Source organism: Ptychodera flava, chromosome 21 (genome assembly GCF_041260155.1).
Source record: "Ptychodera flava strain L36383 chromosome 21, AS_Pfla_20210202, whole genome shotgun sequence".
Classification (NCBI taxonomy): domain Eukaryota; kingdom Metazoa; phylum Hemichordata; class Enteropneusta; family Ptychoderidae; genus Ptychodera; species Ptychodera flava.
In genome coordinates this window covers 10,374,242-10,400,567 of record NC_091948.1, presented here as the reverse complement: position 1 = coordinate 10,400,567, position 26,326 = coordinate 10,374,242, and the positions used below count along the sequence as shown (strand labels likewise).

The 26,326-nt window shown below is 37.9% G+C and overlaps 2 protein-coding genes and 1 long non-coding RNA gene across 3 annotated transcripts; 1 reads left to right on the top strand and 2 right to left on the bottom strand.

The window, feature by feature from the left end:
* Positions 1–573: 573 nt before the first annotated feature.
* LOC139122196 (serine-rich adhesin for platelets-like) lies at positions 574–14,472 on the bottom strand. Its single transcript, XM_070687617.1, has 17 exons — positions 14,281–14,472; positions 12,717–12,889; positions 12,216–12,267; positions 11,383–11,503; positions 10,973–11,058; positions 9,949–10,096; positions 8,872–8,999; positions 8,270–8,381; positions 7,746–7,819; positions 6,130–6,197; positions 5,644–5,811; positions 4,781–5,101; positions 3,936–4,398; positions 3,099–3,688; positions 2,682–2,826; positions 1,737–1,866; positions 574–1,243 (listed from the first exon to the last, which is right to left on the bottom strand). The coding sequence occupies exons 2-17, from the start codon at positions 12,876–12,878 to the stop codon at positions 574–576; spliced, it is 3,438 nt and encodes a 1,145-aa protein (XP_070543718.1). The 5' UTR covers positions 12,879–12,889; positions 14,281–14,472.
* Positions 14,473–14,653: 181 nt separating this feature from the next.
* On the top strand, positions 14,654–15,617 carry LOC139121374 (serine/threonine/tyrosine-interacting protein B-like). The gene has a single exon (XM_070686198.1). It carries the CDS (start codon positions 14,830–14,832, stop codon positions 15,469–15,471), a length of 642 nt encoding a protein of 213 aa, XP_070542299.1. The 5' UTR covers positions 14,654–14,829; the 3' UTR covers positions 15,472–15,617.
* A 5,070-nt stretch (positions 15,618–20,687) lies between these two features.
* On the bottom strand, positions 20,688–23,020 carry LOC139121375 (uncharacterized). Its single transcript, XR_011549267.1, has 3 exons — positions 22,880–23,020; positions 21,304–21,422; positions 20,688–20,707 (listed from the first exon to the last, which is right to left on the bottom strand). It is a non-coding gene; the product is annotated as an uncharacterized lncRNA (long non-coding RNA).
* Between the last annotated feature and the right edge of the window lie 3,306 nt (positions 23,021–26,326).

Genomic DNA, 26,326 nt, shown 5'->3' with positions numbered 1-26,326 from the left:
AGAGTATGGTTGAAAGTTTCATCGAGGAAGCAAAACTTTAAGTCTTTCATTTTCAAGGTGCGTACTACCTTAATGGACAGACAAGCTGGTTCAGTCTTTGTGTATTTTTAGGTGTTTTTAATTTAAATATGATACTTAGTCTTTCCAAGTTGAAGAAATGCATGTCAGATGACCACTAACCCAGCCGATACCAGAATTACCATTTACTGTGTAGCTTAATTTATCGATGATTACAAAACAACAAACGACTGATGGAAGACACAACATGAAAGAAATAAATAACTGATGAAATCTAACAAATGAAGACTCATTCAATCCTCTCAACCCCTACATACAGGGGTAAATCAGGTATGTTACCGGAAAGTTTGTTTGAAAGGGTTAAGAAATGCATCTTTTCAGCATGCCTCTGAAAGAAATCTGTGGTGAGACCAAAACATGCATAGATTTACATCATCTGACCTTTTTAATGGTAGTATACAAACCTTATTTTTATCACTGTCAGATGACCCCTGTTGTTTATTAGAATTGTCATTATGCTCCCCATCTTGCTGTTCTCTGTTGCCATGGCTCTCTCTATTCTCTCTCATTTTCATCTTCCTCATTTCCGTCACTTCCGTTGTTATTTCCTCCACCACCTGATGGAGCACGACCTCTCGTCCTGGTTTGAGGTTGTTCTTGAATATCATTTCCAAGGTTGGCTGGGTGCAACTTCTTGGGCGTAGGAACCTTGTTGGACTGGGAGTCTGAGAAATCATACGGATCCCTTGGAGCGGTGGTTCCTATGGTTTTGATCTTTGACCTAGACTGACTCTTGTCTGGGATCTCTGATACGACCTCCATGCTTATCAATTCAGTATTTTCCCCATCATGACACTCCTCTTTATAATGACTGTCTCCCTGATTGATATTTTGTAAATCTTTTTGATTTTGTTCTATGCTTTCCTGACTGTCTGTCAATTTCACAGCCTTTCTTCTCTGCCTTCTTTCAATTGGCTGAGATGCAAACAAATCTTCTGATTCCACAGTTTCTGCTGCCACATTGCCCTCAAATCCATCAACATCCATTTCTTCTACTTGATCATTTCGTTTCTCCTCCTGTACTTTAGCTTTGAGACCATTTCCTTCTATCCGTGCCTGATCCATGGTATTTGTCTTTGTAAATTTTTCTTTGCAGTCATGTCTACTTTTTTCTTTTCTTTCACTTTTCTTCTCTCTTAGGACTTTAAATTCAAACGGATCCTCACTTGAAAATAGAGCATAAAATGTATGTATAAAGTGTAACTTCATCAAAGCTGTACAGAAAATGTCAATTATAGTTCAATAGTTTTTTGACCTCTAATTGTTCACATTTTAGTGATTATGTACAAAGAATTTTGGAACTTTGATTAGTTTAGGAATTACTCTATGTGCTACATGCTGAACCAATGACATGAGTTCTGAATGTACAGTCATACTTGAATGTACAGACATACTTGAATGTACAGTCATACTAGAATGTACAGACATACTTGAATGTACAGTCATGAGTTCTGAATGTACAGTCATACTTGAATGTACAGACATACTGCCCTCAGTAATTTAGCACATATACCATCAAAGCATTTCTAACTTTTGATGATCTAATCACAGGGTTACTGAATCTGACTTCCAAAATTGCCGGGTGGTATAACACTGCATAATGCTACTGTGTTCACAGCAACACTGATGTAGTTTATGTAAACTTAATGTGTACTGACCTGCACTGTGATGGTTGGCTTTTCTGAGTTTCTACGGTCTTTAATTCTTTGAATTCTTTAATTTTTGTAAAGACAGATTCTGTTGTCTTTACTGAGACAGCAACACCATCTTCAGGTACAGACTCTGGTTCTGGGTGAACAACAACATGGAGTTTAGGATTCAATCACAGTTTCTATATTTCAATGGAGGTTTTGGCATTCCATGAAAAGGCCAGTAGCAGTACAATTTGAAGATTATGTCAATAGCAAATTCTACTCCCAAAAGATCATAAAACATCTGATATTTGGCGTGTCACAACAGCGCCTGTACATGTAAAATATACTGTTATTGTTTAAATCTGAATTCCAATACGGACCAAAATTCACTTATCAACAATAGCAATGCTATATGTGTACAGGCTGAATTGCCAAGCTGAATACTGCGCATCTCAACATACTTTGGGGAGCAGAACAAAAGTGTAATTGACATTCAAAAAAGAAAATAGTGAAAAATCATCCAAATTACAGCAACTGGCCCTTTAAGTGAGGTGGTTAAAGGATACTGGTGTTGACTTTGACAATTTCATGAACTTAACTTTGCTGAACTTAAATGTGGCACGTACAGGTACCTGTGCATGTTTGCTTCTCAACAACAATTACTTCTGTAGATGTAATGCACGGTTGATTCACTGAGTGATATATAAAACAAGTTTGGTTTTATCATAATTTTCATAAAAGTACAGTGAAAGAGAGGACACCATCTGAACGTATTCCTCCTACTTTGGTATCTGCAATGTGAATAGTTTCAAGACAGAACGGAAGACAGTGAAGAGAGCAATATTTTGATTAGACTCGGGTTTTTGTGAAAATCAAAACAAACCATCTACATGAGTATGATGTGAATACAAACACTGAACAAATAAGGATGAAAATGTGATGAGTCATGTCAGAGAAATCCGTTCATACTTTGTAAGTGAAACACCGGCGTGTCGCTGCTTTCCTGTGATGGGGCAACAAATCCTACTTTCAATGAAGTAAGTTTTGCTGTGGATCCTTGTAATGCAGCGGATTCAGCAACACTGGCTTTCTTTCTTCCAATCTGCTCTTCTTCCTGTTCCGTTACATGAATGTAAATAATAACAACTCTTAGAGGATTGTGGATACAGCATAAATACTACTGGTAATGTTTCAAATCAAGTTTCAAAAAACTCATATATTCGCATACATGAATATTAATGAGTGGTTTGTCAAAGCACTGTTACAGTATGAGGTTGATATTGCGTGATGAAAAAGACAAAGAATAATGAAATTTCTGCTTGTTCTTCAAAGAAATTTTCTTTGCCTAGAGAACACCCTTTTCTTTAATAATTTGTCAAAATGTACCTTTTTATTCGTGAATTGATCCATCATGTCTTCAGTACGGTCAGATGTTTTGGCATCTGCAGTTTGTTTAGATGGAGCTAACGGTGTACTGTGACGAGGCTGTCGTTTCCTTTGTTTGACAGATGGTGGAGTGACACTGACCACAGGCCTTAGCAACAGTCCTTCCGTTGGTATGTTGAACTGGAATCCACCAGACTGTTCTGTTCCTTGGTTCTTCTCAGAGTCATTATTCCCTGATGTCACCGCTGTTGGATTCGGTGTGGTTGTCATGTTGTCCGATGTACCTGTGATGTCTGATACCTCAACCCCGATGGGTGTTTCCGTCCGCTCCGATGCTTGGCTATTCCGTCCATCTGTTGGCATCGATGTCTCCTCCACTGGGCTGACAAGTGGTGTATTCCTAGCTGCCTGATTTGGTGTAGTCTTCTCAGTATCGAATAATCTGCGTTGCTTGTTGTCACTGTGATGTCCATGGAAAGAATCATTTCCCGATTGGCATCTCTCTGTTTTGTCTTTAATACCACTGATGTTTGTCTTCGTTAGAAGAGACTGACTTGGAGATTTTCTCTCCGAGTCATTTTTATCAGAAACTGCAACAAACATCGAGATACATATTTGATAACCTGGAACACTCAATCACAAATGTTCCTGTTAAATGACTTAAATCCTGAATTTTTGCTGCATACATGGAGGTCTTTATAACAATTATGACTTGTAACTGTCCAAGTTCCAGTCTCATACAATCATATTGTTCAAGAAGATTATGGTGCATTCTGGGTAACATATTTTGTACCATATTAAAGCTCCGAGTCGCAAAATTCAAGAACATGAACATACCTGCTGACGTATTCTGGAACTGAGGAATAGCCATGTCTTCTGAGTTGATGCTTTCATCAAGACGACTTGAACTGCCAAAGTTTTTGGCGACTCGTAATCCTACGGCAGCTTGTGATTCTGTGTCTCCCTGTGAGGGCGATAAACACAATCCCCAGTCTTCAGTTCCATGACTTGAATCTTCAATGATCTTCCCTCCATCTTGGCCAGTAACACCATCCTTTTTGTTCTCTGCTGCGACAGCGGTGAGAGAATCTCCAATCTCCATTTCACACTGTTGATTTTCAGACTCATCAGGGCCTTGATCCATTGGTTGAACACTCTGTTCAGTCATTGCAGCACTGGCTGAAAGATGAAGCCTCATTGATTCACCCTCAACTGTCTCTGCTTCTTCAATCCTGGTTTCATTGCATTCATTACCACCATCTGTGTTTGCTCTATGGCTCGGTGGTATTCTAAATGGATCCTGGGAGAAAAATTTGGCATATACATAGATAGGAGTTACATACCCTTTGGCTTTGATGTCTATGGCTGTACAGAGCAAAGACCTGAAGGGATTACTAAACTGTATGACCGATGTCTACACAAACTGTATATATGACTTTGTTGATTTTCTAATGTGCATTCAGAAATTTCAAACAATAACGGTTCCTGCATTTGAGGAGTAAAAAATACTTTCCAATCTAGTATGTGATTTGGTATCAAATCTTACCCATTAACATCATCTGTACATTGCAGGACATCCAAAGCACTTACAAACACAGTGGTAAATACTTTGTACTGATGAGACTATTACACTGATTTCTTTATATCTTGTCTCTATGTATACTGTGTCACCGAACACTCACCTCTGACATGTCAGGTTCTTCTGGTCCCAGAACTCTTAACCCCTCCTGGCTCCCTGTCTTTGTTTCTTCGTTCTGAGACCCATGCCTCTGTGACATCCGCATCAATGACCTATGACCAGGATCTTTAGTACCATCAACACAACGCCCCATGGGATCCTTTACAGCAGATGTCTTCTCTGAATTCTGGGAGGCATTACCCTTTTCTAACGATCTTTGGTCTGATGTTCTATTTGATACATCTTTTTTAGTGCCGAGTGATGCAGATTTGCTTATGCTGCTGTCATCTGTGGTAATTGCCAAAGGCAGGGATGACTGCCACGCCTGCAAACAACAGTTGAGAGAAATGTCATCGAATGGTCCACTGGAGAACTGTACAGCATACAACTTTATTATGTGATAAACTTGGTTTATTGGCAATTTTTTAAGGCAATCATGTTTTTAAATAAAAGCAATATTTATTTGTTCTATTCAGGACACCTGCAAGCAATGGCCAATTATGTTGTATTCTTGTACAGTCGATTTCTGTATTCCTGAACTACATGATTACATGCAGGACACCGGGGGTAGGGGGGAGCTGTGCTGTAAGACTTCAGATCTTGCTACCCTTTGACATGGATGTTCAAATGACATTACAAAGTTACCAACTTCTCCATAGCTGTATGTGATCAGCCATGATTATTTTGCTACAACACAAATCTTTCAGAAATCTTGTCATAAACACAACAGTACTATTTGAAGTAAAAGTTGACACAAATGTCTGGCAGAGACGCATAAGAAGTAAACAAGGATGTCTAAGGCACAGAGATCTTACATGCTTGCTAAGCAACAGAGGCAGAAAAAACCCCAAAATTTTGAATATATACCTGCAAAGATGTTGACTGTGAATTGGTTTCCTTGGATTTACTAGTTGTATCTTTAGTATTGCTGCTTTTATCACTGTCACTGCCAGTGGATGTCGTGGTAGCCGCAGTACTGCTGATGGTACGCAGTGCTTTTTGTTCTTCATTTAATACCTGCTGCCATCTTGGAATCTGATTTGAAAAGAATTTAAGAAATTCCTGTGAGAGTTACTGGTTGAACTGAGAAATTCAAGTCTGACACTCTCTTGTTCAAGAGCCACCGAACTTAAATTGATACTTCTTGTAGACCCTTTAAATTTACATTATCTATTGATAAAAAAACAGCAAAGAATATCTCTGTTGAGGTAAAAGTTAACAATTATACAATACTTTATCGTACTTGTATGACGAAAGGTAACTTTGGACATGTAAATGAACTTGATTACACGAGATATGTCACACAAATAAAAATTTACATTGAAAAAGGTATATTTTCATCGCTTGACAAACCTGTATTTCTTCATCACTGTCTATGTATGTATCATCATCAACTTTTGCGACACTCTTGTCATCTTCCTCTGATGACAAAAAATGATAATTAATATGTTAATTAAGTGCCTAAGTATCGTACATTTGACATTATTTTAATGATCATAATAATTACTACCAACGGCTATGTCATATAATAAGCTCAATATTACATGTGCACATTCAAGAACAAAATAAAGATGTATATGGTATGTATGATTCACTGACCCTTTCAAATTTGTAGATAAAAATTCAAAGTAAACCTTTCCATCACTACTTTCAACCCCCAAGAAAATGATTCAACTTGGCAGGTAAAATTTGAAATTTGCAAGAAATGCACATATCTATTTATTGGTATGTCACTAATGAATGTTATGTGAATGACATACAAGGAGTATTTCAAAGGCAGTGAAATTCAAAATTTTTGACACGGAGAATTTACAGAGAGAAGCCATTTTTGACCTAAAGCCTGAGGTAACTCTGGACAATTTTTTCAGTTCTCTTGTTCTGCATATCAACTTGCAACAGCTTTGTCTACTTCCGGTACAGTGTATCAAATATAAGATAAAGCCAAAAAAGAAATAAGATTTGTTTCAGGTCCTTGACATTCAGCAAAAGTGATGCAATGTTGTGATTTTCTTTTCTTTTTTATTTATTTGTAAAAATGCTGGTTTGGCACTATTGATGCAACACTTATTGTTTTTGATCACTGGCTGCAAAATACTTCCATTTTCTTTTCAGCATGTTTGGACGTGTATCCTAAAAACTTTGAATTGAGACCGGCCACCACACAAAATTCTGACCCACCCAGAATTTTTTATGAGAAAAAAAAGACATGATGCGCAGCTCCTGAAATGGTGCGTGCTGACCAGAAACAAATCTAATTTTTGGGGGGCCTAATAATTATTTGGCTTCTCACTATGCATGCTACGTCCTATATTTATTGACAGTGGAATTTACAACTGAAGGTAAATCTATTAACCTGAACCATTGCTGGTGCTCCTGATAGTAATATTGAGGATACCCTCGTCTTATGCTCTGTGTAATCAGTATTACTGTCATGAGCATCATCCCTTTAGGCAGGTGACAAAGTGTGATCTTGCTCTTGATATTATGTTTTATTACACCCGTGGTCACTTTACTGTTGACTAAGCCCAGTTGGTGCAGTCAGAAATTGTGTTTATACAGAGGCAAAACCAGCTCTATCTGGGGTTGTAAATAGGAGTTTATGATTGGCACCCTGTGTTCAAGATTGAGATACAATGTAACATTACCATGCGCTGGTCCATGTACAAGTCTTGTTTATTTCAATTTCCCCAGACAAACTCTCTTGCATGAGACACACAAGTTTGGGTGATTCTATAGAAGTGATCAGCTCATAAAATTGTGTTCCCTCAATAAACTAATTATCATATAGAGGCTTTAATGGATGGAAGTGGTATCTTGTGTCTCAATTTGTAACACAGGGGACCAATCATTAGCTCTCATTTACAACCCTTGACAGGGTCTGTTTTGTCTTTATACATGCAGAATATCTGACTGTACTAAGAAGGCTTAATCAACAGTAAAGTGGCAACAGGCGTATTTAAATGAGATACCTGCTATGCCGTCTGTGGGTGAATCAGGAATCATGATGGGTGCTGGACCAAAGGCATCTGGTGTTGGAGGGATACTGGAATATAAAATAAGAACAGAATTATTCCTTCAATGCAAGAAAGTGTAGTTGACAAATGCATGCTTGCTATTCATCTTGATAAAATAGCAATGCGTATTTCACTGACTTTTATATGGTTATTGTTTGACAGATATCATATCGAGACTTCCCAGTCATCTGATGCATTAACCCCTTGAGCGCCAAAGTCAATTTTTGTCACCTTTATCAAATGTACCCCAGTAAAAAATTTTCAGATTTTTGCCAAAATTTTGATGCAAAACTGTAGCCAATGAAAATTGGTGTCTGTTTGGTCAAAAATTATCAAAAAAATTATAGAAAAATTCATAAAAATTGTTGAAATGTTGTACTAAAATTTTGAAGAGAAAAATTACAGCACTCAAAGGGTTAAACTAGGTATCAGATGCACGTACTACATGAATGCACTTACTAGCTATTGAATTGACTTACCAGTCATCTGATGCACTTGTTTCTGTTTCATGGACAAAAGTCCCTCCTGATAGATGGAGAGCTGCGACTGTTGTGGAAGGTGTATTGACATGGCGGTCCTTTTGAGAAGCATCTGAAACAATTATAAAAATTAGTAATAAGTAAATTATACAGCACTACCGGTACGTTAAGTGTTTTTTTCAAAGCTCAAGGCCAGATGGTATGAAAGAACTTATTGACAATTTTAATGTCATCTGTTATCATGGATGCTGTGATGTCTTATCTGAAACCTTCTGATTGTACAGATCTTCATATGACAACAACTGCTAAAACTAAATTATTGTTGTCTATGAAATTAGAAAGGGACAATGGAATAGACATTTCCTGCTTGTTGTGATGCCATCCAACAAGTTTTAAGTACATACCAGAAGATTAGAGAACTTTTCTTGCATTGATGAAGTCATAGCATGATCAATTGTATTTTAAATGAAATAATACATAGTTAGTTTGACTGTTACATTAAGACAAAAATGTTCAATATTTGCAGGCCATTGCCGTGGTGACAACTTGTCATAGTGAGTCTACTTTAACTGCCGAGTCATGCATACAAAGGAAGAACTCACCTTGATTATCTTCTTCATCAAACATATCATGCTGAGATGCTGTGATACCATCGTCTTGAGATGGGATGACAATAACTTCAACTTCTTTATCCTGATTTTCAAGACGATTGATTTTCCCTGTAGCCAAGCTGCAACATGAAAAGTTACTAAAATATTATTTCATGAATATGCATACTGTATATGCTCTGAAACTTTAAAATATACCTTGCTCAGCTGTTCTATCCTACTGATGATTAGGGTAACATTTGAACTTTCTGTAGTGAGTGTAGAATATACAAATAATCTGCCTTAGAATCTAATATTTGGCCACTTGTTTGAACCAAACAGAAGTAAAAGTGTATCCATCATGTACTGATCTTCTAAATTCCACTTTCCTAGTGGAACAGAAGGTAAATGCAATATAACAATGGACATTTCACATTTGATAATCAGTATCTGAGTTCACTGACGTCCAGGTTTCTCCAAAAGAGGAAATTTTGGGCTGGGCCCCTCCATCTTTTTGGAGCAATTTATTCATATGTTAATAACTCAACAAAATAATACATTTTCACAATAAAAGAATATGCAAATTATGCATTGTTATTTAAATTGGCTACACCTCTGTTTTCCAAGCTGAGGAGAACACTGATGTTCAAAGTCAAAGATGATCTACACAAATATCAGTTTGGTCAGTGTTACTAAGGAAGGCTATACATATCACATATTTGACCTTTTGTTAAAACATGAATTTCAGAAGAAAATTCTTGATGACCTAAATGGTGTCTACGGTTGACCTTTACCCTGCCAGCCTGTTCACTTTCCCATCTGCCAAGTCAGTGAAGAGCGTATCAGGCCAGAACCTGTCACTTTTTTACCTGCTTGGTATAGTGTGTTACAGCTAATTGAGTCTGTGAAAAATTATGTTTACAGCATCAATGTTTTCAGGAGCCTTCAATTTCATCTCTGCAACATATAGGACACGTTATGCCCTACCGGTTGTAAGCAACTTGACCTGATGGTGACGCATGAACTTGGCAGGATACGGTTGTTGCCGCAAGCACAAGGCATGAATTATTTATAAACTGAACTTGACATTACCCTGCGTCATCTTTGTTTGGATTGAGATGAGTTGGTGAAGTGACACTGGTGAATGATCCAAGGCTGGTTGTTGCACTCTCTATGCTGGTGGTACCAGGGTAGATACTGCTACTGATGCTACTACTGGTCGTAGTCAATGAAGAGTTATCTGATCAAACAGAAAACAATGTCACTATTGGTTCCCATGCTGAGCATTCACATAAACCATTTGCTTTCAAGGTGACTCACCCATAATTGTGATTAGAAAACAAAAAAAATTGTGGTGTAACTCCAAAACAATCAACATGTACACAATTTTTTCAGATGTGGGTTAACCTGAAATGTCAATAGTCCTTTTATTGACATGAGTATTCTCATTGACTGACGATTCCTTCAAGCAGCAAAATTGACATAAGCATGAAACCTGTGTCTGACAAATTCTACAATTATAATTTCAAGGAAGGGTGTTCCCAAGGAGAATACTCCTTTTGATAGTTTGGTAACCCCATATTAATTATATTTAATTCAAAAGTAATAATATTAGTAAGAGTGAAATCTTTCATTTAAACAGGTTTCTTGCCAATGAGAATTCACCAGTGAATTACAGTTAGTGCAGCTTCATGTAGATAATTAATCTTGCAAGCTTGACAGGCTTCATGGATGTATGAAAAGATCAATTTTTTGTCATTTGTAACATGACTACTATCTTTTTTCGTGCTTCCTGTTTGGTGCAAATCCTGTTTTCTCAGCTTTGTAAACAACACTGAAGAAATAAGTTTCTTTTCAGCAGAATGCCACTGCAACACGTATATAGATAACTGCAGAAAGATGATGGGAAAGGCTTGCATGGAAAGGTCCTCTAAATTCTTTGGCCTTTTTAGTAAAATTTACTATGTTTTCAAGTCTTTCCGTGCAAAGCCACGGAAAATTTATTTTCCGTACCAGGTGGGAAAACCCTTTAATAAGTGGGTGCACCAGTATAATTGGACTTGAGGTGAAAGATTTATGGAACATTAACTCTAAAATTGATAATCTTGGTCCTTACCATGGTGTTGATTTGAACGAGTATGATAATCTTGATTAAGGTGTCCTCTCTTTGATGAACTGCTTGGGTTTGCATTTACTGATGGGCTGTCGATACAGTGAAAATGAATAACATGTCTATAAGTTAAACAAGAACTCATAGCTGTCCTGCATAGCCTAACTGAAAAATTTCATCATAATTTTTATGTGGTGAATAGATATCGTGAAATGTTCTCTTGGATTTTTGGACAAATAATGTATATTATGTTTGATGTCCATGATAGAAAATGTTCGAGATATCCAAACCTTTGATTTGCAGTTTCTAGGGAGATGATCATAGATAACTGATATAGCTTGATATCAAGCAAAAAAGCATGCATCTCAAATTTCAATATCAAATAATGTTGTTAAACTTGTCCTGAGTTACCATACCTCTTATCAAAGGAATGAGAAGCATCTACATGACAGTCAGTACCATCTTGCACTTTGCCACTTCCACTGTCGTCGTGCCCACAGGCACTGATGTTGTCATGGTTACCAGCCCTTCCATCTTCTTTTTCATGACAATCAAAACATGCACAACAAAGATAAATAAATAACATAGACACATATAACTATCACACACGCAGAACCTTTTGTGTACAATGTGTGAGTTCTAAAAGGGAAGTCAGGCCAAAGAATCTGATGAATCAGAGATTTGATGCCAATAAGAATTTGGAGATTCCTAAAATTTTGATACACTGATGGGACCACTGTGGTATAGCTAAAAACTGTTACAGGGGACCATGAATAATTAAAACATGTGCATGGCAACATAATTGTGTTTTGCCATGAGTCCCTCCCGTCTCATAGTTTGGAAATCCAAAAATCTGACAGTAAAATTATGATTTGAACTTGCTGACATTGGTGGTTTGAAGTTCTGATAGGATTTTGAACCAGAAACATATTGTGTCATATGCATGTAACTGTCCATGGCCCTTCAGACTGGCATCACAAAATGGAATCCTTTTCTGCAGTAAGATACGGGCACAATAAATGACTATATTGTAGAGTTGTTGCTGTTGTAGGGCCTTTATTCCATATTCTAAAATTCTACAAATTTCATGCATTGGCTGTTCGAATGTCTTTCACGATAAATTCATCAAGTTTTTTCAATACAATGGGCTTGTGTACGAAGACAACTTGCATGATGAAATTTTACTAAAATTTTACCTCAGATGTACGCATGAAAATCACTATTACATTCTAAGACACATTGATCTCACCTTCCTGTTTTGATTCTTTGTCTTTGCCGTGTTCTTGTGAAGCCATTGGAGTCTGAAATCAATTCAAAATGTTTACTAGATTTCAAACTTGGTAACACTACATATAGCAAAACAAGAAAAACTATGGTTCTCCTTGTAGCAATCTATGTATATATTTGAGAATTACAATATACAATCTGTCTCTTGACTGGGCAAGTATTCTTGCTTTATGACTTTTCAATAGTTTCATTTATATTTCTTACAAATATTTTGCAGGTATGAAGTTGGCCACAACAGCCGAGGGGCCCATGAGCAAGGTGACAAACAGGGTGGTAAACGAAACTGTACTGTTATATATGGTACATATAGAATTTTTTGATGAGCTTTCATACTGTCTATGATTTAGAAGAAAGAAATCACAACATGAATTTTGGACGTGTTGACATCCTGTATCTTGTTGCAACTTGATGGCAGGCAGTAGAGTGAAGGTATATGAACTGTGATAAACGAGATTACACTTACGTGTATTGAACTGGACTGATTGTCACACAAAGCGGTCAATTTCCTGATCTGTTGCTGGTGATATTGTTTATGTCCTAGATTTTGAGATTCTTCAGGCTGGGAATTCATAACCATAAAGCACGGCTGTAACTCAGACAACTCAGAGAATTCACTGTTGTCCATTTCTGGTTACTCTACAAGACAAATTATTGCAAAGTAAAGTTAGTGTCTTAAATTCAATGATGATTTTTAGAAACTGTCAGGAAGAGTGATTTGTATGAAGATGGAAGGACTGTGTCAGAACTACTGTAAAGGACTTCTTTATGTTTTCACAACCTATCATCAGCTGCATTGTGTTCGTTTTTTATCAAAGAAACAAAATAACTGAGCTAGATCATGAGGTGAACTTTACTACGAAACTGGAATAATTAACTAGCAACTTGCAAAATATCAGTGGCTAGTATTCAAAAGTAGAGTATGATATTAGTGATGCTTGAAACAAATTTGACTTGTCATTTTTTCAAATCAAGTACATGGGATTTTTTTTCTATCTGTGCAAATGATAAGTTTGCTATTTCTGAAACTGTTTTGATGACTGATGGTAACAACCATGGAGTTGGGTTGGTAAAGTGGGATTTCCTAGAATACAATGTTGATGGAAGTTAACTTAGATAAGTCTGTCAGCGTTGACCATAGCTGTACTGCATTGTAGCCACAAACATTTTCCGCCATTTCAATTGCAACCCATGAAATTTTGAGCAATCTTTATTTTTGCATTTTCGACCCGACATGTTCCGTCACTCATATTAAAGAGTGGTGCACTGCTGTTTGTTCCCGTTATGCATAAGTCGATGTAATCCCTGGGGGACCCCACCTCGGGCGAGATGGGACAAATGTAGGGGATTAAACTGTTTGCCATGAAACTATGCCCGAGGGATGGGGCTATTGCCTAATGTTGATCCCTCTAGTCACTTTCACGGACACGTGCAGAATTTATGAATGTCCCACCTATTTGGCTGGGGGAAATGTGGGGGACGTACTCATTTTAGGAGGGGATAATCCGATTTCAAGATTGTCTTGCCCCAGGGGGTGGGGCATTTGATAAACTTCATAACACTTCCAAATCCCCCTATGCAACGAGGGGGAGTGGGGTTGACTTTGACTGCCGCATTGTGTTCTCCGTGCTTTTTGTGGATACCCCCTACCCCCACCCCCATTTTTGCATATAAATAGAAGTATCATCGAGATTCACATCCGCCTCCAAGTATCACCGCCGCTTGTAAGGTGTACGTTCATCAAAGCGGGAGATCGAAGGCACTACCTTGGTTGATCCATTGCAACTATTTCATGATATAGTGACTGACTGCTCTGTATAATCTTGAATTATTCCAAAACTGTCATGTGTGTCTAAAATCAAATCCGTCACAGTGTTCACACACTTTATCGTCGTCGATCTTCAACCAACTTCACACCATGCATACATATGATATGATCGACAATCGTGTACACATTTAATACAAGTTGCGCAAGTTGCAAGGTTGACGAGATCAACATAGGGAATCGAGCCAAAGTTGGCGCGTGTTACCTTCGTTTGTGCAGCGACATTCATCGGGCTTGCACATGGCACCATTGAAGCTCCAGAAATAAATGAGGGAATACCTCTGATCGGACAGAAAGCTATCTGTGAAATAGTGCTGACACAGATGTAGTTTTCAAACATGCATGAACATGGCGCGAAATACACATGCCTGATTGGCTGATTGGATAACAGGAATGACGTCACGCGACCCGATGACACAGGCACGCCAGCAACACGACAATTAGCAATACGGTTACCGCTCTGTGGTGTCATTTCTCGGTGAAATCCGCAAATTTCTCAGTGCTGACACATAATATAATATAGGTTGTCCATTTGAAAACGCTTCTGCGGGGTACGTGTTGTTTAGTTCACCGCTGTTTTCAAACTTTAACACAGATTTACTCTTTCAACCTAGGTAGTGTGGAAAGTTTCATTCCGAACACTCGACACAAGAAGTGGTCCACACCGAAGTAAAGCCTCAGGTAATGTCCGCGTGAACAATGCCGCTCTTTTTCAGAAGCTGATATCATTTTCTCAGATCAGGAAAGTTACATTATGTCGTCGCATCTGCATTTTGCCATTGGAGGACTGCGCTTCCCCATCTTACCGATAGAATACGACGATGTTCCGGAATGGGCATACACAATGCGAAGGGAAATGCAAGAGGTCCTACCAGGTTTATTTCTCGGACCGTATGCGGCGGCTATGAAAAGCAAGAAACAATTGCTGATGAACTGTAACATCTCCCATATTGTGTGCATTCGACAAAGTATTGAAGCAAATTTTATCAAACCGAACTTCCCGGAAGATTTTCGTTATTTGGTACTAGACGTCGCCGACAGACCCACTGAAAACATAATTCGACATTTTGTCATTGCCAAAGAATTTATTGACGATTGTTTATCACAAGGAGGGAAAGTTCTTGTGCATGGAAATGCGGGAATTTCCAGAAGTGCTGCGCTTGTGGTTGCCTATGTAATGGAAACATTTGGACTCACTTACAAAGAGGCTTTCAGGTATGTCCAACAGAGGCGGTTCTGCATCAACCCAAATGAAGGATTTGCCCATCAGCTGACAGAATATGAAGCAATATATCAGGCTAGACTTATGACAGGTCTTCTTCAGGAGGATGTCTCCCATAGCAACAGCAATACGGGTGTTAAAAGAGGACTGGAGGATGAGGAGGCGATGGAGTAATTCCTTAGTGGAGAATGGAAGATGCTATAGATATGGCTGCCGCACTGGGAAGGATAGATGAAACATTCGAGTGCCATATCAACATCGAGTGATACTGTACATGTACATGCACATAATTACAAAAAAAAAATTGTTTCAAGATGCCTTTATCAATGTGTAGATGCACAGGGTGAAGCTACTATACAGTACCATACACTCAATCACGATATGAGTGATACGGTGATCCAAAGGTGATAATGATTTAATCATAGACAGTGGAGTGCTGTACTATCTATGATATAGTCATAAGGACAGAGATGTCATCACGAAGAAGTGACTCTTTTCATCTATTTATAGTCACAGAATTGCACTTGTATTGGATAATTTTCAGGTTAACACCCCTCCAGCCAACATATGCCAACCATTGGTAGACGCTCAAAGTCTTACTGTGGTATATTCAAATCAGGGTGCCTTTTAATAGGCCAGTATATTTTATTTCTAATAATCATCTACTTGTATCATTTTCTGAGTGAAATCACAAAATACAAGTGACTGCAAGTGCAGGTTGTATCTTCCCAAGAATAAAATGAACTTTCTCAATCTTTTCTTACCTCATCCAAAAAGAATAAAAAAATTCTGTATGAAACAACCTAGAGCAATGCATGAAGTCGACTGCTTCTCTTGACTGACTGTTTACAGCTTCAAGTCTCACACATGCCACTGGTGGTGAACAGAGTAGAGTGGTGCCATAGGCTGTAAGGACAGTGTTCAGGGAGTCCCCAGTGATGGAGCTCCATCCTGATCTGTGACCTAACTGCTGGTTTACAGAGAACATTGAGCTAGGAGCCATATCGTGCACTTCACTAACAAGGTATCATTGTTCCATCTGAACAACGTCGTTAAGATTTGTACTAATTGTAGAGAGTCCGTGCTGGAATAAATACCCTTGGCTGGCAGAGATAGCAAGGCAAACGTACTGAAGTAACTACACATGAAATTGAATGTTGACAAGCATTAAGCTGATCCTCTTATGCTGCTGTTTTATTACCCTTACTGACAGTGTTACTAGAATGTCGTCCTTGCTGCAGCTGTGTATGCAGGTGGTGTCTGGATGGGACATTGCAAAACAGAAATGGTGTGATCCAGCGCAATTTTGGTCATCTGCCATTGCAGGGCAGATGTTTCAGTGTCACATGTGAGAGGATGCTTCGAACACTGATAGAGGTGTAATTGTAAACAAGTCAAATCTCATTTCCATCTAACTAAACTGATGTGTAGATGTAGCAAGCGTTTAACTCATGAAGTTGTGCTCTGCTGAATTGTGACTTCTGCTGCTAAGAATATAGCCATTGAGTTAAATTCTCGCTGACTACAAACAACATTTTATCATGAAATACAATGATATGAATGCTAAGATTGTTAAAGCTATGCTTTCATTGTTCTTCACAACATTTGAATCGAGCAAATTTGTACTGAAATTGCTCAATGAAAGGTGTCTATGCTTTTATAGTAGGGTATATAGTGATAGAATTTGGGGTTGAGTAACACTGCCTTAAATAACTGCGTTGACATATCACGTGAACCTCAATAAAATGACAATGAACCTAGATAGAGCTGACCAGCTCACCATCTATTACGAAAAGACTTGATAGTTTCCATATTTTGTATTGTTGTATTTCAAAAGGAAGCACAACAAGCAGAGGACCAAGGTGTGATTTGACATTTGAAGTTTTCAAAGTGACTGTATAGGCATCAGTCTACAGTCTACTTCTCTCACGGGTAAATTTAGTTTTGTATGAAAACAGAGATAGACAAAAACGTAGTCTGATGACCGAACATCAAAGTAAATTTCCATTTTCAAATAATGTTGATTTGTCATCTTGATAGCCTAATATTTTTCATGGTGAGAAGAGTAAGTATACTTCTAATGATTTCATCTTTATCTTTGCTACTCATTTCAACTGGTATGATTAAATGATATTTCTATCTCCTTAAATTCACTGTGTCTTGGCACACTTGCTTCATTTTGATATTCACTATTTCCTCTTCTCCACACGATTAATTTAATCTACCTTACACATTCGGTAAATAAAGAATTGTGTAAGTTCATACATTAATTGATACTTTGCAAGCCCTTCTCTGTTTACATTTATGATGGCATTGCTCAAGTAATTAGCAAAGTGATTTTTATGTTGATTCTGTTTGACAAGTTCAAAGCAATGGATGGGGAAATCTTGAGAAGACCTGCTAGTGATATCTAGCCTTAATTTTTGAAGGATGATTTATTGATCTGCAGTGTTTGGGGGACATAGCCCTACGCTGGTAAATTTGACCAGGGTTGCCCAAGTTAAGTTACTGGGCTTTCCCTTTGTGTATTATAATAATGCAATCCTACCTAAATCGGAAATGTATTTTGGTTTCCAGAACCAGTTACCTATGTACTCAAGGTCTCTTGTCTGGGCAGACTATGCTCAAACCTTAACAAAAACACTGACACCCTATCCATGATCGTTGATGTACATTTCATCACAGGGGCAAGGACCATACTGGTGTTATAGTCATGGCAATTGACAATAAATAACAAAGTAATGGCAAAGGAATGAACATCTTTTTTGTAGTCATGGCAACTGACCAATAGAGGCTCCTCAAAACCACCACAGTTTACAATTTATAATTCTGAATTTTCCCTAAGATGTATTCTTTTTTCCCATGCAGAATCTGAAAATATAAAATACTTGATAGAAAACACGATATTTGAACCTGCAGCCTTATTATTGCACTGAGACAAAGGTGCACCCTTTCTCATAACCCCTTAGTTGGCTGCATAGTCTTGCCCTCTTGTGCCCTGATGTTAAAATTTGTGAAGCCTGGTTAGGAAGCTGTTTATTGCCAGTGTTTTTGCCTTTAGGCTGGCACAGCAAGACCATGGAAGGCACATCAATATAGGGCAGAAATTGGAAGCTGCATAGCAAACCGGGGGGCCAATTTGAGTTTACCTATGGCGACTGCAGGCTGTGTGAAATGTCCGTATGTGTGACGAAATATTTCGTGTGATTTCAAATATGGGATGTTGAGATAAAATCCACACACAGACTAGTGGTATCACACAGACTAGTGGTGTATCTCTGTTGATTATGTCAAAGTATATTTATCATTTCATGAAAAAGAAGCTAAACATTATCAACATCCATAAAGTATGAACAAATTTATTCTGCTCCATGTATGTCAAAGAATGAGAACAAGTGAACCAACTGAAGCTTTACACCCTAGATTATGCTCACACCTTATTCAACTTAGAAAGTTTCTGAATGTTATGTAGGTCATTTTCCCCCACACTCATCATGACCTGAGTTAATTAGTCTAGAACATTCTCAAGGTCACTGCCCTTAACGACCTCACAACCTTGAATTCAATTAGTCATCTTTGGAATGTTCTGGAAATTTAATGAGTTGTGTAAGAGAGATAATTTTAGAACAGTAATTAGCATGCCAATAAAAGTTCTAGATTGTTCTTACATGCCTTTATGTAAGCACATGGGTATAAAAGGGACGTGCACAGCTTCCAGTCAGACTTTTGGGATCGTGTCTCTTGTGTGTTACTACACTCCAGCAGCAGTCATTCTCAAGACTTCAAGACCTTCACTGCCAACGCTGGATTTATACTGTGGACTTTGTGCAACTTTAAGCCTGTAGCCAAAGGACTGTTCATTCATCCGTCTGACTGTTACAACTCTGAGACTGGAGCTTTGCCGTCCCAGCTGAGATAAGTAGTCTGTACACTTTTAAAGCTTGTACACTATCCCTGACTTAGCAATTAGATTTATTTTCGTAATAAATTTTGTTTAAACGTTAACTGCTGAGTTCACCCTTTTGTTCGTTTTCTCTGCACGTAACAAGAGATACACCATTTCTTGTGTTTAATCCAGTGATTCTTCCTCGTCTAAGGTTGGATGGGAAATCATGTACCCTAGTAAATAGTTTACATCAGTGTTTACACAGGTATTTTCAAAATAATGAAGTAAGAAATGTTTGGAGTGAGTGGGTTGGAGTAGGGCTGTCCAAAGTACTTTCTGAACTAAACTGAAAAATCAGTTTGAGGGCGCTCTGTATGTTCCCCCTTGAGCGTAGAGAGTGTCCTTAAAACAACAGGGTATTCTAGTCTATTTCTTAGCATGTTGAATAATGGTTCCACACGCTCTGATCTATATCACAATGAACATAGAGCTAAAAGGAAGAAATGATCAAAATTGATAAAAAGATCACATGTGATAACACTAGGGCAGCAAATGGTTTATCACTTGAAATTTATTTATCTATAACATTATTAACATTGAAAACACAAAGGTAGCCTTTCTTGTGAACAAAAATGACAGTGGAAAGGTGATATCATACACACTTATGATAAAGTAGCTGGAGACACGACAGACGCCACATGAGACTATCAGTGGAACCTTATCCTGGACCATACCACACCAATCAACAAAATTGCACAACTGGCCACTGGGTGCTAATGTTTGATCTCAGAAAGGTACTGGAAGTTGAAATGTGTTTTTTGGTCTTGACATGATCATATATATTAGCCTAAAAGAAAGAAACTGTGCCAACAAACTTCAGAATTCTGATACATGTACATGTATAACGGTGTCAGCTTGTACAACAAGATTTTGACAGCTCCTATATGACTTCATTTTATAAACAAATATGACTGGGGCAGTATTCCTGTCTCCATGACAACAGGGTGTGACCACATGTCATCTGCATTTGCTTTATTATTATAACAGCCACATCACCAATGCCTCTCACTGACCGAGTAACCATCACAATCTTTTGACTGATATTCAAAGTATTTTAAAATTCTCTGCGACAAACACATCTTGTTACTCATGTTGCACTTGTTATACTCAGAACAGTTTCAGTGTCCCACAAAAAATACGTACACGCAATATGCTAATTTCTTCCATTATGACACTGACTGGAGAAATATGAAAAATGCATGTTTTTCTAAACCGGGTAAGATACAGTCCTAAGATGACATTGTTCTCTGCAAATTTGGTGAGTAGTGCACTGTGGTCCTCTGCATTTTTTGGTTGTTTGAATTCAGGAATAACGACAGTGTTGGAGTATGCTGCTTGTAGTGGGAGGTCATTCTTTAAATTTCCATTCCTGTCTGCACATCGGACACTGTTGATGTACTTGTTGAGAGTTCAGCCACTTCAGTATGCAGTGCATGTGAAACACATGTGAACATTGGCCCCATACTGCAAACAAGAAGCAAAATACTGTGTAAGGCATATTACAGGCATTATTCAAATTATCATTACCGGTAAATATGAGGCGAATGATACACATCTACATACCGTACCTTTTTTTTGCAGAGTAAAGGATATCATATTTCAAACTACTGTCACTGTCATGATGACATTGCATGGTCTACTTCTCTAGTAAAAGACCATTGAAAAATATATCATCCCTTTCAGGAATGACTTTCTGGCAACTTACAAAGACCTACCCCTATATGTACGGCTTTGGTCCTATTAGGAGCACAGTGTTTTTGCTAAGGTTCGGGAATATTGGTAATGATTTGGGAACCTTGTTAACATTGCTGCTGTCCCCGTATTTGATTATATTTATATAGCAAGGGGGAACCCCGGTAAAATGATTGGGGAACTCCGGTAACATTTACCTGCTTACTACCCTTGGCAAAAACACTGGAGAACATTTTCACTATTCACTAAAATTACATTTGTGTTTACACATTTTTCGTGATTCAAATATAACCCAACAACAGCAAGAGATGTTAATATTAGATACAAACTGGTCACTTTTGCCGATGTAACATAAGGGAATAACTTACCTAGAGGGCAGTCATCACCCGGAACTTTACAGTCAGGACAGCATCCATCAAACGCCATCCTACAGATACCACAGTTATCATCATTAGCTATCCATCTCCACGTTGCAACACCTGTCCAGCTGTCAATAGAATATACCAATGACACTGAAAATCTATTTTGGGTGGAAAATCTCCATACAGTTTTCATATCATCCCATTATCCTGATTTATGATGATTGAAGACAAAATTATTATATTTGTATCTGAGTCCTGATGAAAAGTGTGGAGTAATATCTGATGCTTGGTGAAGGTCAGTTTTAACCAAATAATTTGTTTTGCCTGCCAGTAAGTATGCTAGAATAATTGTTTGAGTGGATGGTTAAATTTTTTGTGGGCCAGTCCCTTTCTTTGTGTTTTACTTTTCATCCAGATATCAGAATAAAATAATTTGTTTGCTGATGAAATTTTTGTGTTCAGAATTTTTGTCTGTTTCTGAACTTGTTTGCTGTTGCATCACATCATTACACTGCAAGTGTAAGGTGTTTCAAAATATGATTTGGTTGGAGCATTTATGTAGAAGGAATAGAACCAAAATGTTCAGAAGTCTACATGAGTGTGTTGAACTGAAGTAAAAGTCCAGTTTGCTCAGAGATATAATCACTGGAGATTAGCACAAGCAGTTGTTACTGCGACTTTCAAGCACAGTTACACATTTCTATTTCATCAAACAAATAAGTGAGAAAGGATCTTCTCCAGAACTAAAAGAAAAATCAATTGATCTTTTTTCCACATTCTTTCTTTACAGATTTATCTGACAGCTCAGCAAATAGATACATGTATTTACATAAAAATACAGGAGTCACAACTTGAGAATGAAATTCTTCAGCAAAGAAGTCCTTACGACCAAACAGTGCACAGTACTGGTTTGCCTTACAGCCTTGCTGTTCTATGAAATCTAAAACACAAACCAAACACACAGACACTTGTACTCCTTGAACATTCAAGCACCATCTGCGTGGTTTAAATATCACATGGACCTTTTCTTAGAATTCTGATGACCACCACAGCATCATTGAAACGTTTTATCTGAACGAAAGGCTTCCTTAGATTGATTTTGTGGTCAGTAGTATGACAAATATATTACATATCTTCTGTTGCAGCAATTAGAAGGAAGCTTATTCAGATACTCACTGTCCAAATCAAAAAATGACCAAGTCATGTAAAATATGTTCCAAAGGATTTAGCACACAGTAAAATTTAACAAAATGTGTAACAATGGTTACACACTTTTAAATATGTGATAGTGCTGTTTGAATACTGTAAATCCTGCAAACTGTAAAAGCCATTCTCCTGTGATTAAGTCAAAGGGCCAGCAGTGGTAACTTTTGATGATTTTTTTTCACAATTTTTGTTTTTAATGTCAACTTTAGTTTTTTGTTCTCGTTAAGCTACTGCCCTCTCAATGCTAATCTCTATGTTTTCACTGCCATTGTGGCTTTACTGTTACTGGCCCAGAAACTAGCTCCAGGAATGTGACAGAAGAATTTTTGAGTCACAAACACCAGATTATCCTTTACAAGTAATTCAGAGTACTTACCCTTTCAGAAATAAGATGAATCACGTACAGGATTTTCAAGTACATGCAACGGGAAAAAAGAACATTCTGATTAAAGCATGCAAACATGATTTGCAGAGATATTCTCAAATTCTCCTAAAACAACTTTCATTGTGAAACTACAGTCATTATATATGTCTTTGCTTGCCATTTAAAGACTTTTAAGTGATGACCTTTGACAGAAGCAAACAGACAACAATCATACATATTGGGGTTAGGTGAGGGGGTGGGTAGCTGGGTGGGTGGGGTGTCCCAGACACTTGGCATCAAAACGAGGTGGCCTCTCACAACATCGTCTAAAAATACCGCAATTATACGGTGTCGCTCAAATTTGATCAGAATTGGTACATACCAAAGATCAACAATAAGTGTTATTTCTATCTGTTCAGTGCAGGAAAATTATGCATTGATTTTATGACAATTTCTGCACAGTACAACCAGAAAAACAACAAGAAATACAACCAGAAAAACAACAAGAAATATTTAAACCAGAAAATTAAGAATGACAAAAGTAAATAAGGTCTGAAACTTTAGGTACTGAAGGTCAACTTTAGCAACATGCATAGCAGGAGAATCTTTCTACCATGGATGTACAAAAATAGACATCCATATGGTTTCAGCAGATCTGTTAATATGTCACAGTTCATAAACAATGACAGGAAATGACAAATTAGCTGTTTCAGTTACTGCTATCACTCCCAAACATAATAGGTACCCTGCATACAAATAGGTTAAAGGTCAAAATCCTCTTATTCAGATGTGTGGGCTGATTCAGTTCACTGCCACCACTCCTGCACACTTGCAGTATTTCCCTTTTTCTAACCTCATTTGCACATTTTTGACACTGATGTGTTAATTTGAACAAATTCACATCTCAACCCCTACATCTACCTGTACACCAAATACTGAGATGGTAGCTTTGGCGGTATGGGAGCCTTTGTGTGTGACGGACATACATCCGCACATACCCACAAATATACAGACACAGACGCCACTCAGACTCATCATATAAGCTCTTTTTGGTATTTATATATAAAACCAAATATGAGCTAAAAACCATTTTGTATCATCTCGTCCAAAGTACAACCTTGTTCCATATAACTTAACCCAAAACCACCAAGGCTTGCAGCGTTAGGTTTTTACATGTAACTTGGATGCATAACAATAATAAGCAGTAGCAATAGCTAAATAGAATGATGCAAAGGGCACATCTACAATCGTAGCCATGGCTACGTGCAATAGCATGATGCCAAAAGTGTCTGACTGTGGCAATGCTATCTCCCAACATACATTCTTAAGGCTAGTAGAAGCATGAAAGTGGAAGTTACAACAGGTGCCTTGCGCTATGTCAGTTTATGAAAATGTGTTGTTTCTCAAATTTTGGTCAAGGGAATAGATAAGTCACTTGAAATCTTTATGAGCATTGGTAAAATATTTTTAGCTTTACTGGGTGGCAATAGTTTTGGGTCAAAGTGGAATTGTTCTGGGATGAAATGATTCTGGGGCCATGTGACTATCAGGGCAATGATGTTTCAGCACAAGGTGGTTTTGGGGGCAAATTGGTATGGGACGAGGTGGTTTGGTGTGACTTGGTTTTGGTGAAAGTGTCTGGAAGTCGTCGGTGTCTGTACTGTGTGGTATATAAAGAAGGGAAGATACGACATGTTTTGCTGTCCGGATCAGAGACCCAAAATGACACTTACAATAGCGCTGTTCACGGTTACAGGTTTGTTACTAAATATAGCTGTACGCGCGCGACATCGCACACGCAGCTTGAAATGCGGACAAATTTTATCAATGTTGCATACGTGGCCGTTTTGCAGCTAGTACTCAGAGTCGTGAATATGTTTTTTAGTATTCATTGTTACACTAGCAGTCACCCACTGAGATGTATTTTCGTCGTTCTTGCATGCGTAATTTTCAAAAGCGTTATCTGAAAATGCGGACAAATATTTATTTTTGCATATTAATGAGAGAACAGTGACGTAAACTGTGAACGGCACTTACAATTGAATAAAGGGTCAAAGTTGACAGCTACGTACCTCTCATGTTAAATGCCCAAGTTAATTTGCACAGTACAAACTAGTCCCAGTTTTGGCTCAAAAACATTTTAGCAGATTTTTTGGTCTAAAATGGAACTAAATCACAATCAGTGAGTGTCAAACTTAGGCACTATCGATGAGGTCTATTGACCATATGCCCGGTATACATCCTTGAACATCGGATCAAACACATTTGAAAAATATCATTATGCACATCCCAGTGTAAGCAGACTTATTATGAAACTTAAAGTCAATGTGAGCCCTACTTTTTATGTGTTGATATTCTCAGCAGAAAATATTTGCATCAAGCCTGTATGGGATGTACATCCTTGCCACATTATATCAGTAAGCAAATTCATATACAGCTGTAAATAGCACTAACAGAACAATGAAATTCCTACATATTTTAATCTTTCCAGGGTTCTCCACAAGGGGATTTTTCAGGATTGGGTCAGTCCTGTCTTGGGACAATCTATTCTTATATTAATAACCATACAAAAGAATACATTTTCACAACAAAAAGATGTGCAAATTATGCATTGTTATGAAAATTGATTGCGTCTCTGTTTTTCCTAGCTGTGGAAAACACTGATTGAATTCCTACGAGATCTTAGTAACCTCTTGTGTCTTTCCATAACAAACATCTTTTATATTTCCTTCATAATCTACAAGCCAAAGGCAATCTTTACGGCAAAGAACAGGCTAGCTCTGGCCGGGCTGTACTGTACTGTGCACGTACGCTGGCCATTGTTTATTGTTTCCTTGCAGACCATGCAATCGGCAAATTTCAAAAGCTGTGTGAGTGTGACATCAGACAACCGCACCAGCGACCAGGATATTCAAACTGAGTAAAATGTGTCTTAGTATGACATGAAAATCACACTTTTCCAGTGATTTTCGAGATGTGAGGTACATTACACCCCTAATTTGCTTTGTTATGTCTATTTCAGGTATCGGCATGCTACTTTTCACTAGATCACTCATGAATGGAATGTTATTTTAGCGCTCTGATATTAGAATGCATGAGCTGAAAGGTGACCGAGCTTGCACCCTGTAAGTATATGAAGAGAATGTACGTTGGGAGCGAGTTGCATTGGGTCAAATGATGATAGCGTCCTTTATAGTGTTTCTTATGACATTCACATTACGTTTGAAAGAGCAACAACACAATAGGTCAATAGTTTAATTTTATTTGTCAATAACAACAACACGACCAATATAAACATAAACAACAATACAAACTACAAAAACCAGATTAATGTGGTCCCTGTGGTAATATAGCACACACACGCATGCACACATATGCATGATATAAAGTTATAACGCTAACAGTGCATAGCTGCCATACTGTAGCTCGAGGTTTTGTCTGGGTATGTACACTGGGTGC